This window comes from Maniola jurtina, chromosome 10 (genome assembly GCF_905333055.1).
Source record: "Maniola jurtina chromosome 10, ilManJurt1.1, whole genome shotgun sequence".
NCBI classification, from domain to species: domain Eukaryota; kingdom Metazoa; phylum Arthropoda; class Insecta; order Lepidoptera; family Nymphalidae; genus Maniola; species Maniola jurtina.
In genome coordinates, this window is record NC_060038.1 from 6,729,876 (window position 1) to 6,746,262 (window position 16,387).

At 36.0% G+C, this 16,387-nt stretch overlaps 1 protein-coding gene across 2 annotated transcripts in view; it reads right to left on the reverse strand.

Moving 5' to 3' along the window:
* LOC123868877 (lachesin-like) overlaps nucleotides 1–16,387 on the reverse strand; it is a 113,947-nt gene that overhangs the window by 60,025 nt on the left and 37,535 nt on the right. For both annotated transcript variants that reach the window (XM_045911536.1, XM_045911538.1), the window contains exons 3-4: nucleotides 5,580–5,707; nucleotides 4,933–5,118 (exon numbers count right to left, since the gene is read on the reverse strand). In XM_045911536.1, the coding sequence (XP_045767492.1) occupies nucleotides 4,933–5,118; nucleotides 5,580–5,707 (314 nt within the window). The remainder of the gene's footprint in view (nucleotides 1–4,932; nucleotides 5,119–5,579; nucleotides 5,708–16,387) is intronic.

Consider the following 16,387-nt stretch of genomic DNA (forward strand, 5'->3'; position numbering starts at 1 on the left):
TTTTCTTGTAACTAAGAGATAAATAGCTTTCATTTGTAAAGAGATTTTTCTTTGTCCTAGACTATTCCTGTTACCTATTTACTTGGAGTGTTAAGAGTGGGAACTATTTATTATTTTAACCAAAATATGAGTCCTAATGAACCTTTGTAAGTTTGTAGTTATTAGATATTATTAAAGTCTTTTACAGCTTTAATATAGTATTTATGAGTAAATATTATAGATATAGATAAAAAAGAAGAATGCGGGTCTTCTCCGTTTGGCCGGAAAGGCCAAGCGGGGGTACGGGCCATAATAAGAAAAGTTTTGACGCACTCAACGACTGATTCATTAACGTCCAATCCAAGGTCTTGGATCTAAAAAGCTGAAATATTGCACAAGAGTCCCCTTTATAACGTAAACAAGAAATAAAGCCGATTTTCCCGAAATTTCCGCGTGAGAAAAACCACAGGCAGTATATTAACTACATGTCCCAATACAAAAACCAAATAATTTGACTAAAAAAAGTACTCTAACAACGTAAAATTCAACTGAAAGTCTGTGCAACAACTGTGAGCAACTTTATTCACAAAACTTTATAACAGTAATTTATTTTAATGAATAATATTATCGAGATTTTATAGTCTTTTGCTTCTAACTATTTCAAGTTGCTTAAAAGTTTAAGGTTTATTATCGTCTATCTTAATGAAGATAAGAAATAGAGCTTTTTGATGAACTTGCTCGATGATAGCTTAGAGGTTAAAATAAAAATACTGAGACTGGTCAACTACGCAAGAGATATTATATTACTAGCCGATGCACGCGACTTCGCCCGCGTGGATTTAGGTTTTTTGAAATACCGTGGGAACTCTTTGATTTTCCGGGATAAAAAGTAGCCTATGTGCTAATCCAGGATATTATCTATCTCCATGCCAAATTTCAGCCCAATCCGTCCAGTAGTTTTTGCGTGAAGGAGTAACAAACATACACACACACACACACACATACACACATACAAACTTTCTCCTTTATAATATTAGTGTGATGTATATTCCCTTACTCTCAAACTCCAATGGAACTACAATCCGACACGACCGGAAAAAGATCAGGAGCTGAACCAACGGGTTTACGTGTTTTCGTAGGCATGGGGATGTAATATCTCCAACTTCCCAGCTCCACAATGATGCTGCTACTAACAATTCGGCACAACATGCAGCTAATAAAACAATTTTCGGTATAACATATTTTCTTCATCTACTCGCTTCTGTTACAAAGCTAACGGACCTCTATGCATATTGTGGTTAAATATAATGCCTTGTTAAAGAATTTAATGCCTTGGGAGTGCATGCTGGAACACTCATTTACATTAACAGTCTGTTAAACCACTTGACAGGATGTTAATTAACAGACGGAGTATGGTGAAATCGGGTCTGCTAATAAATACAAAATTAAATAGTAAGATAAGGTTTTAGAAGCAAAAGGTGCCTACTCAAGAAATAAGGATCAGTCAATTACATTACGCACTTGTGATTTAAATAAAAAGCTTCTACAAAGAGTTGCATAAGCTTTTTATTTGCTTTGCCTAGAGAGTAGAGTGCCTTTTGTAGACATTTTATATAGTCAAGGAGAGTGCAATAAGTACCTACTAGAAGAAGCGAGGGACTTCATGTTTATTTAAGTTACATTTTAAAAGAAAATATTACTTATTATCATCAGAGATTCAAGTGTGCGTAAATCTTTCATTTTGGTACTAGGTAGGTACATAGATTAACTCTTAGGAAGAAGTTATGATTAGACTTTTCCATTTTCCATACTTTTCTCCATATTATGTTCTAGATCTAAAGTCTTTGAGCCCTTTTTTATTACCCGACTGCGGCAAAACCAAAAGGAAGGGTTATGATTTTAGCAGTCTATGTATTTCCGATACAAGTTAGCCCTTAGCTGCGATCTCACCTGCTGGTAAGTGGTGATGCAGCCTACGATGGAAACGGACTAACTTGGAAGAATTATAGAAGTTTCGTTAAGCTCATACCCCTGAAAGGATTCTACGCGGCAGTACTGAACTATTAATAGCGTCAGTCGCAGCGCGTAAGTCGCGCACGGCATTCGCTTTCGCCGCAACCCACGGAAGTTCGATCTTTATCGATGTTATCGTTAAAACGCGCAATCTCTCTTCTTATGAGTATCACTGACTCAAACTACGGAATATAATAAACTTAATGTATAAATATCGCTCACCCTACTCTTAAATGTCACTGTTCACACTTAGATGTAATATAATATAATATTGTACCTAAGTAAGTTAAGATGTACCTAAATATAAATACGAAATTGTTTAATGAATTAAGTATATTAATAATTCCAGAACAAGCTTCTTTTAAAGAGTCTTACAAGATTGAAGGCGTTTTTGTTATCATCAGCAGCGCTCTGTTATGAAATATCTTTCACGGAATATTGACATGACCCATGATCCAACTACGGGTTTTTGCAGCATTTCTGTTCACAAAGCGAGCTGCCTCTACGGTTGGAGGATGAAAATTGAAAAAAAACTATAGGAAAATGCGAAGCTGTGGCATTTTGCTGAACCCTTGTAATGACATTGATTTATCTATATTTATATTATAAAGAGGAAACCTTTGTATTTTTGTATGTTTGTATTGAATAGGCTCAAAAACTACTAGATCGATTTCAAAATTTCTTTTACCATTACTTAGAAGGATTCTTCCGAATCCGTATAGGCTATATTTTATCCCGGAAAATAGATAGGATTTTTCGTGGTAGTGTCCACCCGTGCGAAGCCGGGGAGGGTCGCTAGTTATATATACATTGGCTTGCAGAAGTCGTCAAACTTTGGTACAATATTAAAATTAGATGATCCATCTCGTTTGCTTAAGTGGAATTTCTATGTATAAATTATTTCTACTTGCATCTTACATCGTGAGGAAACCTGCATGCCTGAGAGTTCTTCATAATGTTCTTGTAAGGTGTGTGAAGTCCGCCAAAGAGCGCGCGGTGAGCATGGTGGACTATTGGCCATCTCATTTTGAGAGAAGACCCTTCCTCAGAGCCGGGGATGGGTTAATGATGATGATGATGATTTCTACTAGGAGTCTATGTTGTAAAATTTATTTTTATATTTTCACTTAATTTAAGGCTGTGCCTGAAATTGTAAACTATAACATTTGAGCTAAACTTGATCATTTTCAGCATATGGCTACATTTTATATGAAGGTCAAGACACACTCGGACGAATTAGGTAAAAAATAAAACAGCAAAGAGCAGTGGACGATCAGGGAAGTTTCAACAATTAATTTAAAGAAATCAGCTGTTGTTTCTAGTTACATGAACTATTCCCAAGTCTTAGCCTGGGAGACAACGATAAACAATGACACTGAATACTGACCAAGCTGTAAGTAATTAACTAAAGTGCTCGTGAGCTCGACTCCTCGAGCCCTTGGGAAATACTAAAATTACTAACCCATATTCCTAAAAGCCCATACCGTACTCTAGAATATTAAATTAAAAATGGGCCACAATATTGAGATGAGGTTATCATAAAATACATTAAATTACTGAAAATGTGTGCGTCAGATTTGGCTGCAACGGATGGATCGAAGAAAATGATGATCATCAACATAGATCGACGATGACCTAAAACCAACTTACGCACTCTTTGATTTCCGGGACATAATAAATAATTAAAGTGACCCAGATGTCCGTCCCCAAGATGTAAGGTAAGCACCCAATTTCGGTAAAATTGGTTAAACGGATGGGTCGTGAAAAGCTAATTGACAGACAGACAGACACACTTAGTCATTTGTAAAATTAGTATCAATTTAACTTGAAACTCAAATAAAAAGAAGTAAAACAAATACCTATAATATATTATTTTGCAATGGTTTTAAACAATCCCTTTTACCCGGCAATGGTCCTCGTATTTGTTTGAGTGGCTAATGGATACTCGAAGCTTAGTTCAAGATTTTGGGTAAAAAAATTAAGAGCGAATATTTTTCGATGTGTTTACTTTAATATTTAGCCAAGCACGTTACAATCTCGACTGCATCATTGCTTTCCAATAAGCAAGTTTGTCGTCAAGCACAAGCATATTATCTCGCAATCCATATTATCCATACTTAATATTATAAATGCAAAAGTGTGTCTGTCTGTCTTCTAGCTTTTCACGGCCCAACAGTTTAACCGATTTTGATGAAAGGTACAGAGTTAGCTTACATCCTGAGGAAGGACCTAGGCTACTTTTTATCCCAGAAAATCAAAGAGTAACTATGGGATTCTTAAAGGCCCATTCGTTTAACCGATTTATATGTAATTTGGTACAGAGGTTACTTGCATCCCGGAAACTGACATAGACAACTTTTCATCTCGGAAAATCAAAGAGTTCCTACGTGATTTTTAAAAACCTATTTCCACGCGGTGTAAGTCACGAACATTATTTAGTAAAAAATATGTTTATTATCATACTCGTATCGGCATCAATTTATACTGGCTGCTGACTAATGTATTGGCTCACTCCATCTGAGACCAAAAAAGGAAACATTATGCACGAAACCCTACGCCTAACGTTTTTTTAATGGTCGAAAGTTGAGCTGAAATGTGACCTATAACCTATTTATTTCATTTACTATTGATGAATCATGTTTAAAAATAAAGTTCTTTAAATTGCTAAAAGGTAAATGGCGGATGTTATTTTGAAAACAACTTAAATATTGATTTTAAAATAAGTTGTTATAATCTTTGCTATCATCACAGTAAGACATTTTCTTTTTGACTCCCTCCATGGTCTTCTAGAGGTCACATGGTTTGACTGACTGCGGATAAGGGAGAGACAGATTTATGTGAGAGATTTATCTGTCTCGTTTTAACTCTGTCTTAAGTCTAAGCAAAGTCAGAGTGCGTCCTATAGATCTCACTCTAAGACCTCTTCAACATTGCACTTACTTGGCTCTTCATCGGGTCCGTGTTGATCTGGCACATGTACGTGCCAGAGTCCTTAGGTTGTACATTGCTGATGTACAGCTTCCAAGTGTTGTGACCATTGTGTGTGACCGACAGCCGCGGGTTGATGTTCACCATATGTGTGTGCATCGCCAAAATCATCTTCGTGTCAGATTTTAACCAGGCCACCTGCAAAAGGAGCTACATTTAAATTTTCATTTCTACACATTCAAATGGAATAAAAAGTGGTAGAGATGTTATACTCTATAGAATCTGTGGTGGATTGTTCTCACAACACTACCAGTTGTCAAAAATGGAGGAGCATTGTGCGGAAGTTGTGATACTAAAAATCAAGAAGAAAAAGTGGCGCTTTACAGAAGTGGTGAATTATAGTGGAGAAATGGCATGAGCACAGATTTATAAGCGATTTTTTAAGCGTTCTGGTGCGATGCCGTATAGAAGCGAAAGGGGTACTTATATGGGTTTAATATATAAACTACAATACCCCTTGCAGGATAGTCCACTTTCATCTTAGACTGCATCATCACTTACCACCAAGGTAAGATTGTAGTGAAGGGCTTACTTGTACCTGAATAAAAAAAAAACTTTAAACATTGACTATTTTGGAAAAAAAAATCTCCTAACTTTACCTTAAAGGTGCCGAGATGATTGACGGTGCACGTAAAATGAACGTCACGTCCCTGAGCGACGGTTATGTTCTCCAATGGGGACAGGAATTCCGGCTCCGGGTCGCTGTAGCCCGAGCCCTGGAGTTGACCTGCAAAATGACCGGGTGAGTGTTCACCTTAACTGACTACAACTAAACAAAGATAACACTAATATTCAAGAGAAAAACTAACTGTTATGTTTATAATTTTTAACTACAGACGTTCTGGTACATATCCGAAAGATAAGAAGTATGTTTTAGTAATAGAAAGATCGCCACCTAAAATCGATCTCGTCTGTAGAAATTGAATCGAATCGGGAATCGAACCCGGGACCTCCCACTAATAAGATCACAGCGCCAGGGAGGATGACACTCCGAGGTGCGTACTCGGGATAATCGAACCTCAGACTTCCCGAATAGATGGACAAATCTTAATCTAGGCTATAAAAGAACCTATTTCTTTTTATTAGGAAGCTTTTGGCGATTTGGCTTGATATATTATCTTAAAGTAAGGCTTATTTTCAACTTGTTTTACGTATTATATGAAATGTTATAAAATAACTTGTTTGGGAATTCATAGTACATATTTATTAAAGCTAAAATTTTACAGGGTTTGTACCTTTATCTCTATAATAAACACGAAAGCTTGTACACCAAAAGACAGAAATTCAGGAACGCATCTGTTGCAGCCGTGAGCCGGCCAGCTAAGTTATCACTTTAATATCAGAAATGCGTTCCATTGTGCCTTCCTTCTTAGAAGCCATTTGTGGTCAAATGGAATTAAAAATTAGCAAAATAGCTCTACACTTTTTGATTAGGAGTTGAAGTGGCAATGGGCATGTGTGGATTGTGGATTGACAGACTTCACACACCTTTGAGAAATTTAGGCATGCACGTTTCTTCACGATGTTTTATTTAATTGCTTAGAAAACGCACATAGTTTCTAAAAGTTAGAGATAGTACCCGGAATCGAACCTCCAACCTCCCAAAAAGAAGGCGAACATCTTAACCACAAGGCAAAAAAAACTAGGTTTAAGTTAAGTTAAGACTAGATTAGAATATTATGAATTAGCGTTAAAGATATTGCAATATGAATAGCAACAGGTAAAAAATGTTGGAAAAAAAACCACAAGGCTATGACCGCTAGATCGCGTAGCCATACATTTTATGACTTGCACACTAGCATATCTGTCGTGGTCCGATTTTGAACTCATAATATAAACTACTTTTGTATATTATGGTGCAGTCTCTATATCTTTTGAAACTAATTACAATTCCGAACATTTTGCTCTACCTCGACCCTAGCACTTGACCGTTAAGTTATCACTTTAATATCAGAGCCTGCGTTAAAATTGCTAATGGTACATTCCGTTGTTCCTGTTTTGTCGAGTTCCGCCATTTACCGCAATAGGTGTTAATTTAGCGGCGTTCTAAAACGGATTTAAATTTTGATATTGGTAATCGATTTGGCGCTATTCCTAATTTTATTGGTTTGCGATTTATGTGACTAAACTATTTGCTAGTTTTGACGGCTTCGTTGGCGCAGTAGTATTAGTGGGAGGTCCCGGGTTCGATTCCAGGCTGGAACTTGGAATTATGTAATTTCCAAATTTCTGGACTGGTCTGGTGGAAGGCTTCGGCCGTGGCTAGTTACCACTCTACCGGCAAAGCCTTGCCACCAAGCGATTTAGCGTCCTGGTACGATGTCGTGTAGAAACCAAAGGAGTATGAGTTTAATGAAAACTGCCATAGCCCTACCAGGTTAACCCGCTTCCATCTTAGACTGCTTCATCACTTACCACCAGGTGAGATTGCAGTCAAGGGCTAACTTGTATCTGAATAAAAAATTTAAAAAAATGTTTTCGATTACAAAAGGCTATTTTTGTTTAACTATAAAACTAACGTTAAACTGTATTTTTCGGACTTATCAACAAAAAATATTGGTACTGATCGCAACTAAAAGAGCATTAGCATCTTTTTCTTACCAATGTAATAAGAAAAGGATAGACAAACTTAGTTTATTTTGAACTGTCAGTTGATATGTAAGTTGTAATTCACTAAACTTCATAATCTTTAATTTAAAGTTAATTTTCCGTCCATTTTTAGCAATATTGAAAAGAAACCCCTTAATCTATTCTCATAGTAAGTGACATTTCATGAGGAAAAGTTGTGATTTATTTTCTTAAACTTATCTATAGTTCAGAAGTTTACTAAGTAATGTTCTGTACTAAGATGTTGGGATGTTATGGACAACTGAATAAGAGCTGTAAATTATTTAGAACTTAAAATCAGAGTAGATACCTGCCTGGATTTCCATTATAATAAGACAAGTCAGCTGCAAAACTTCAGAGGCACAACAAATTAATTATTATTAACAGATGAATAAATCAGCTTTATTTTCCACGTAGCCAAATTCAAACAAAAGTCAAATTGGCCTTTCAAAACGGTGAAAATCGGGTCAAGCTTGCACAAACAAAAGTATAATTGCCGATGTTATTGAATCCAATCACAAATATGTATAATAATTGATTTACTTTTGCTCATTTCAACTGTATGTTTACACTCGTATTTGTTCTTCACTGATTTTTTAATAAAAGTTTACTTTTAAAAGCATCTATACAAGGCGTATTCAGAACGCTAGCAAAAAAGAAGTGATTAGTATCTACTGATGATTACTGACCAGCTACCACGAAAGCAAATCGAAAAAAAAAATTGAAAAAATCCTATATTTTTAAAAGTTCACAATATATTGCAAATAAAACATTTAACTGACGCTAGAGGTCAACAAACGTTACGTAAATAGACCACTCGGGATCAATGCCGCGTCGTAGGTTGGCCATTGAGTTTTGCACGCAATACATTACGGGTTTGATAAATATTAAATCACTAAAACTACATATTAAGGTAAAATATGGTTATTGGCATTGGATTGTGTTTGGGTAGTATAATAATAACCCTACGGTTTTGCTAGTTTTGTTATACCTTGTATATTATGATAATTAATAAGAGTAAATTATTTGATACATAATTAAGAGGAGCTTAATTGCAACTGCTGCTCTAAACAAAATGTAGTTTGGCTCTCGTTTGAATATCAACCCATTGAACTCAATTTTGTAGACTCGAGGAGGTTACCCTTTATGAGCACCGAACAATATACTGTAAGTTACAACTGATATGAATATAGAGCGAATCCGAGATATCGCAACGCGACCTATCAACATAATAATATATCTGGGTCCAAGCATATCTATCAATTTTGTATTTGCCAAGCCATGTGCTACATTGCATTTATAATATTATCAATCATTATTCATCGTTCGTGCATATTTTTAACCCCCGACCCAAAAAGAGGGGTGTTATAAGTTTGACGTGTGTATCTGTGTATCTGTGTATCTGTGTGTCTGTGTATCTGTGTATCTGTGTATCTGTGTATCTGTCTGTGGCATCGTAGCGCCTAAACGAATGAACCGATTTTAATTTAGTTTTTTTTGTTTGAAAGGTGGCTTGATCGAGAGTGTTCTTAGCTATAATCCAAAAAAATTGGTGCAGCCGTTTAAGAGTTATCAGCTCTTTTCTAGTTTTCTTGTAGAAAAGAAGGTTACATAACCGTTAGGTTCATAATTTTATGTCAATTGACAAATGTCAAGCTGTCAAGATGGACGTTGCCTAAATACATAATTATTTATTTGAAAATGTTGTTTTGGAAAACTCAAATACTTTGTCGGGGGTGTTATAAATTTTTAATTTACACTTGTATGAAACTTCATTTATTTTTATGCTAGTTATTATCAGATATTAAAACCACGTTATCAAGCCCAGATTTAAATTTGTTGTTCTTTTGTTGTTGATTTAAATTTAAGTTGTGACTGTCGTTATTTGCGTAATGTGTAAATGATATTGCGTCCTTACCACTCGTGCACCTCCACGATAAACAGTGGCTCGATTAAGGTAAAAAGACAGCTACAATGTCACGATCGCAATCACCTCTGATTGGTTGATGCTCGCTCAATATTGGCTACGATGCATTCAACAAGAATACCATCAATTCAGCCAATCACTACAATTGAGACTGTGATAATGGTTGATGAAATTTTTCCGCAATGGACCAGTAGATCACAGCTAGTACCAGCTATTAGAATTCGGCGTACCGTTGTAGGAACACCAGTGATTTGGTTTTCGGCGTTCGGCCTTCGGTGATTAGGGACGGGCTCGCTTAAAAAGGGTCACACTAAATGTCCCATACTGTGACATCAAAACGATTAATGGCTTCGTACGGGTTTCGGAACTCCGAATATTTTCGTTCAATTCGGCTAATGCGGAGCTCGGATTTTTACTTTTTATACTTTTTTTACTGACCTGAATTCTAAGCCTGGATGATTTAAAGAATGATATATAACGTAATTCGTTGGACGTTTCTAGGTAGTGCCGTTTACTTTATAAGATACAACTGATGTCCGCGACTTTGCCCGCGTGCATTTATGCTTTTTCCGTGGGAACTCCTTGATTTTCCGAAATCAAAAGTAGCCTGTCACTCTACGGATCTTTAACCATATCCACATTAAAAAAACTCCGTCGATTCGTTGCTCTGTTGCAGCGTAATTGAAGGATAAACCAACAAACAAACACACATTCGCATTTATAAAATGGGTAATGAAATGATACATAAGGGGCGAAATTGATGCTAATGATTTTTAACCCCCGACCCAAAAAGAGGGGTGTTATAAGTTTGACGTGTGTATCTGTGTATCTGTGTGTCTGTGTATCTGTGTATCTGTGTATCTGTGTATCTGTGTATCTGTCTGTGGCCTCGTAGCGCCTAAACGAATGAACCGATTTTAATTTAGTTTTTTTTGTTTGAAAGGTGGCTTGATCGAGAGTGTTCTTAGCTATAATCCAAAAAAATTGGTTCAGCCGTTTGGAAGTTATCAGCTCTTTTCTGGTTTTCTTATTACTTTTATCCCAGGACCACCAGAGGTTACGTATTTTCTGACACAGGAAATATGTACAATTGAGTAGTGTTAGTAAGTACTAAGAAAGCATGCCTAGCCTACGTGCTAGCTTGCTTAGACGGCGAATTTTCAGGTATCTGATAATCAAGGTACATAAAAACATTACTTACCTCACGTAAATTCGCCAAACTGATTTTTACGTATATTTTAGGCAATATCCTTAAAAATATGTCGCCAATACTCCCAGACACTTCCCGCGTCGGCCGTATTGCTTTGCAGACGCTTTAAAGCTCCCAAAATAAGTAATTACTTAACTGCACGTAAATTCTGATGCTCCATTTTTATATATGTCCACCAGACAACTATTTTAAAACCTTTTACAAGAAGACAGACCGATCCAGAGGGCCAATCATCCCCTAAATTCAATTTTAATGCCTCTGTGGGTTTGAGCGCGAGGGCATCATTATCTACGCGCATGAGACTGAGTAAGACATGTATTAGGATATATTGACTTCTCTCTCACTCTCTTATAGTTTACTTATGTCAATTAATTATTAATATTAAAAAAAATCTGCTAAAAATTAAAAAAATTGGAGAATTTACGTGAGGTAAGTAATGTTTTTATGTACCTTGATTACCTGATACCTGAAAATTGGCCATCTAAGCAAGCTAGCAGGTCTGTAGGCATGTGTTCTTAGTACATAGTAACACTACTCAATCGTCCACATTTCGTTCGTCAGAAAATACGTGACGGCTGGTGGCCCTAGGATCTTTCACTATTGTAACAGAGGTTCATAATATTATGTCAATTGGCAAATGTCAAGTTGTCAAGATGGACGTTGCCTAGATACATAATTATTTATTTGAAAATAATGTTTTGGGAAACTCCGATACTTTGGATCGTAGGCGCGGAGTTTCTAATTTATAAAATATTATAATCACAGTTAAACGAGAAAACATCAATTCAATTATAATATCCAACAGTCAACCAAAGGCCACGAACAATCAACCCAAACCCAAACCATAGTCAAACTATTTTTAGGGTTCAGTAGGTATCTGTAGAAAAAAAAAGATGTTGTAGGTAGCCTCGACTGTTGTAGTCGCGTAGGTGTGCATGGCACCATTAAATATCGTAGGAGGCGATGACCCTCCGCGCGGCTGAGGTTCCCGCATCGTAGTCGCTTTGTCGCGCAGGTTTGGATGATGCATTAGGCGCACCTTCTTTTTATTTTATCTGCTTGAACTCAGCTTATTTACTTTGACAAAATACGTTTAAAATTCATCATCATCAGGATCAACCCATCGCCGGCTCACTACTGAGCACAAGTCTCCTCTCAGAATGGAAAACTACCACACTTGCCAAGCACGTATTGGCACACCTCACGCACCTTTGAGGGAGCATTATGGCCAACTCTCAAGCATGCAGGTTTCCTGACGGTGTTTTCCTTCACCACTTCGTTGTCTGTCTGTGTGTCATCTTTCAAGAGAATCAAAACTTATAAATTGGGTACTTCCCGTTTACGTAGAATCATGAAAGGCAGGTAGCAATATCTTATAGCCCAAGCACTCTACTCCTGTGGCCCAAGTAAAGAGAAAAATCCGACAACTGAATTGTCATTACATAAAAAAAAACTTGTACGGAACTCTTCATGTGTGAGGCAGACTTGCACTTGACCGGTTTTTGAAAGTTATGTCAAATAAAAATTTGACATGCAATAACAAACAAAATGAAATACACGCCACTTTATTCCTTATTTCATCGGGTGAAAGTCGATTTCAATTTAATCGTAGGTATATCTTGAAAAGCGAACTATTATACGACTACGTAAAATGGGTACATTTTTAAAGCAACGACATGTTAGAAACAGATATTTCGTTTTGGTCATGTTAAACTATGTGAGTCATTCAGATAATTCTTGATTTAGTGATGTTCGGTCAAAAATATTTCATGGAACGTATAATTAACATAACATTGATGTTACTTTTGAAGAGATATTAGCTGCCTTATTGGATTTATAGTATTATAGAAATTGGGTTTTAGAATGGCACAAATAAACGGTAATTTATGAATAAAGTTTAAAAAGCGTGAAATAAAAATTAAATTAAAAATTTAAAAAACCCCCGACACATAAACCTCTAAAAAGTAAAAAAATAATAGGTAAATATGTATGGGCCCTTTAAGAATAGTATAAATAGTAAAGTTTTATCCAAGCGCTCGTTGCGTCGGGGGACCGCTAAAGACTATTCTTTCTACAACAGATGACTTTCATAGTTTATGATAGGTAGCGGTCCCCTGGCGCAACGAGCGCTTGGATAAAACTTTACTATTTATACTATTCTTAAAGGGCCCATACATATTTACCTATTATTTTTTTACTTTTTAGAGGTTTATGTGTCGGGGGTTTTTTAAATTTTTAATTTAATTTTTATGTATAGATACAGAGCGCCGACTACCTTGCATTGTGAATGATAAACCTATTTACCTACTCATATAACATGTAAGTAGAAAACAGGACAAATACACAGACAAAAACTTTGAATAAGCCATCAAGGATTTTTATTTATGCTAATAATAATGATGTAGGTATTTGTATGCGGTAAACCAGTATAAATATCCAAAACACGTTGGTTTAAATATAAATCAAGTTTCATTTAAATAATCGCCCCACTCGAATTGTTTTCGAACACGGTTTGATGTAAACCACAATGAAATTAGTTCATTAAAGTCATTTAGGTTAGTACGGTCAGCCTCAGAATTCGAGTAGCAATACTGCGAAACTATTACATCAAAAATCTGTCGCACTGATGACCTTTTTCTATAAATGCGCCACATACACCTAACGCATATGCATAACCGTGCCACGCGAATATGATCATTTAGGTGCTAAACTACTTACGGCCTTTAACTGTACATCGAAGACTAATGGAAATCCACCAACAGCTCACATTTTGGACGGTAGATGAATTTAGGTGTTCTTACTTTATTTTTAAGTCGATTCACAGTTCACACTCTTGTCGAAACCCTAAAGTGAAAACAGAGTTCCCGTTCTTCCTGCTTTGTCACAAACATAAATCTTTTCAACAAACATAACTACAGATAAATACAAAATTAGGACTTTGTCTGTGTTGGTGTTAGTTGGCGGGCGTGCTCTGCTTTTTTGGAGTGTTTTTTTTTTTTGTTAAAACTGACTGGAAAGCGCTCTAAGGGGGTGCCGTGCGTTTGTCGGCGAGCACCGGCACAGACGGGGTCCATACTTGTATAGTTAAACTAACTTGTTACAAAACTACAAACTTAACATTGACTAATCTTTGTAAAGCCAGACGAGAGAAAAAAATTTTCAAAAGAAAAATAAAACCGACTTCAAAAACCAAAAACACTAAAAAGTAGAAAATAATTTTTGTTTAGCTACACATGTAATGTACCTAGGTATGAAGTCGAGCGAGCATATTAAAACAAAATTAGAAATCCAAGAGTGAAGCTCGCCCGACTTCATACCTAGGTACATTACATGTGTAGCTAAACAAAAATTATTTTCTACTTTTTAGTGTTTTTGGTTTTTGAAGTCGGTTTTATTTTTCTTTTGAAAATTTTTTATTTCACAATTTTTAGTGGCCCCACTGTACTATAATATGCTATGCCCAGTTAAAACCCTACTGTTTACTAAGCTATTACAGTGATCGCGAGCAATTTGCTCTTATCCATTGAGGAGTTCTGTTCTCCATCTCCGAAGATATTCATCAGATCTTCACCAAATTTATATGGGACCACCTGCACAGTATACCCTTTCAAACAAAAAAAAAATTCCAAATCGGTCCAGGGGTCTTTGAGTAATCGGGGAACATACATAAAAAAAAAAAAAAAGATCCCGACGAATTGAGAACCTCCTCCTTTTTTGGAAGTCGGTTAAAATTACAAATTAGCATGGATTGTGTGTTCTGTATGTGTATACCTACGAGTATGTCCTTGTGTTAAATATCAGAAGATAATATAAATGCTAGGCTACTGTGTTCAGTATTCTTCTATCTTCAGGAATTCCAATGTTTATACAACCCTACTCGTAGTAACAAGCTATACACACAAAGGTTGAAATAAGCTTAAAATTAAATTAAACATGGTCGTTAATTTGGGGGAAAAATTGTTTCATTACAAAATGAAATATGAAATCATTATCGCTGCATCGGAATTTTTGCAGCGTTTTAATCACAATTTTATCTGTACGAAACTACGAACCGATTCAATAACAACTGAGATTGTGGGGAATGACATCCTGTTCACTACAAAAATTAAATCCTTTTTTATTGCGTGATAGGCTTTTGCTTCACGACAACCATGCTTAAAAAAGCTATGATGTGCGCGTTTGTCTAAATTCTAGAAGATGCCTATTTCACTCTCGTTTTGAAGATATAATTTAGGCTATACGTGACAGAAAACACGCACGCCGGAAAGGCATTCCACACCTTAACGGTTCGTATCACAAACGTTAAAAAAAAATTGTGCGAATAGATTGGATGTCGACCACATATTAAGAGTGCCACTATTCACGGTTTCTCACTCTTTTCTGTGGTAGAATAGTGAAGAAAAAACATGATTGGAAAGTTCCTCTCTCCAAAATAAAGCCCATAAAAAATTGACAATATGCGCCGGTGTTACAAGTTGTACAATTTTGCCTGCGTAAGTGATTGATTGTCAATAATTTATTGACAAAATCTAAGGCGCGGGTATCAGCTACTTTTTATCAACGATTTAACTATAGACTGTTACTAGGTAGCAAGCCGCATATTTTGAAGTACGCTCGTAGGTGTCCTTTTACCTTTACCCAAAGGTGAGTTAAGCACCGTGCCAGTATCTATGTACCTAAGAGTCTGTGCCATTGCGAGCATGAGTGTCGTCACACACAAGCGTAAGGATTTTTCTTCACCTTTTCAAAATACGAATTTAAGAGCTTTGCCTATCTGGCTTTTGACATTAAAAACACTGTAAGTAGATATTACATAAAATAGTTTCAGTTAGAATAGAATAGATTATATTCAAATAAACTTTTACAAGTGCTTTTGAATCGTTAAAGTAAGTTAAATTGTGGCGAGAGCGAGGGACATGTATGAATTATGAACGTCACATTTAATTGATAATAATAATTTCATTTGACAGTATTTGCTCGGGTTTAATTAATCCGATACGGAACTGCGGTGTGATCAATATATTATTATCCTACCCGCATTTCGATGATACGGAGTAATCAGCGATGTACTCGTTCCATATCCTATTTCCGGCCATATTATTTATTTATATGAATCAACGACCTCTATATAGTACAACCAAGGGATGAATCATTCTGAAATAAAAATTGTGCACTTGATATCCAGTTTCATTCTAATTTTGACATTTTTATAGAACCCAATTTTTATTGGAAATAGCCAGTGACATGATTAAATTTATGGAAATAGACCTTTTATAGTTACTAAATTTATTTCAATGATTTGAATGTTGTATAACCGTGTCTGTTCAACCTCAAATAAATCCTAATACCTATTGATCTGTATGTCTTGGTGTAAATCCTTGTACAGCTCATAGAATCGAGACTGATCAAGATTATCATCTTTGACCTACCCGCATCAATTAACACCTCAAGCTGTTGATGTGTTATCTTGTCGAATGTCACCGCCAATAGTAGAGAGTATTAAGTATTAATAGAGTTTCCGCATCATTTACAACAATGTTATTTAATCATTTTAATATTGGCAGTCCTGATATAAATATTATATAACGTCTCAGTAATCTGTAACGAGTCGTAAACGTATAGTTATCACTAATCTTGGTAAAACCGAGACAAAAAATATCAGT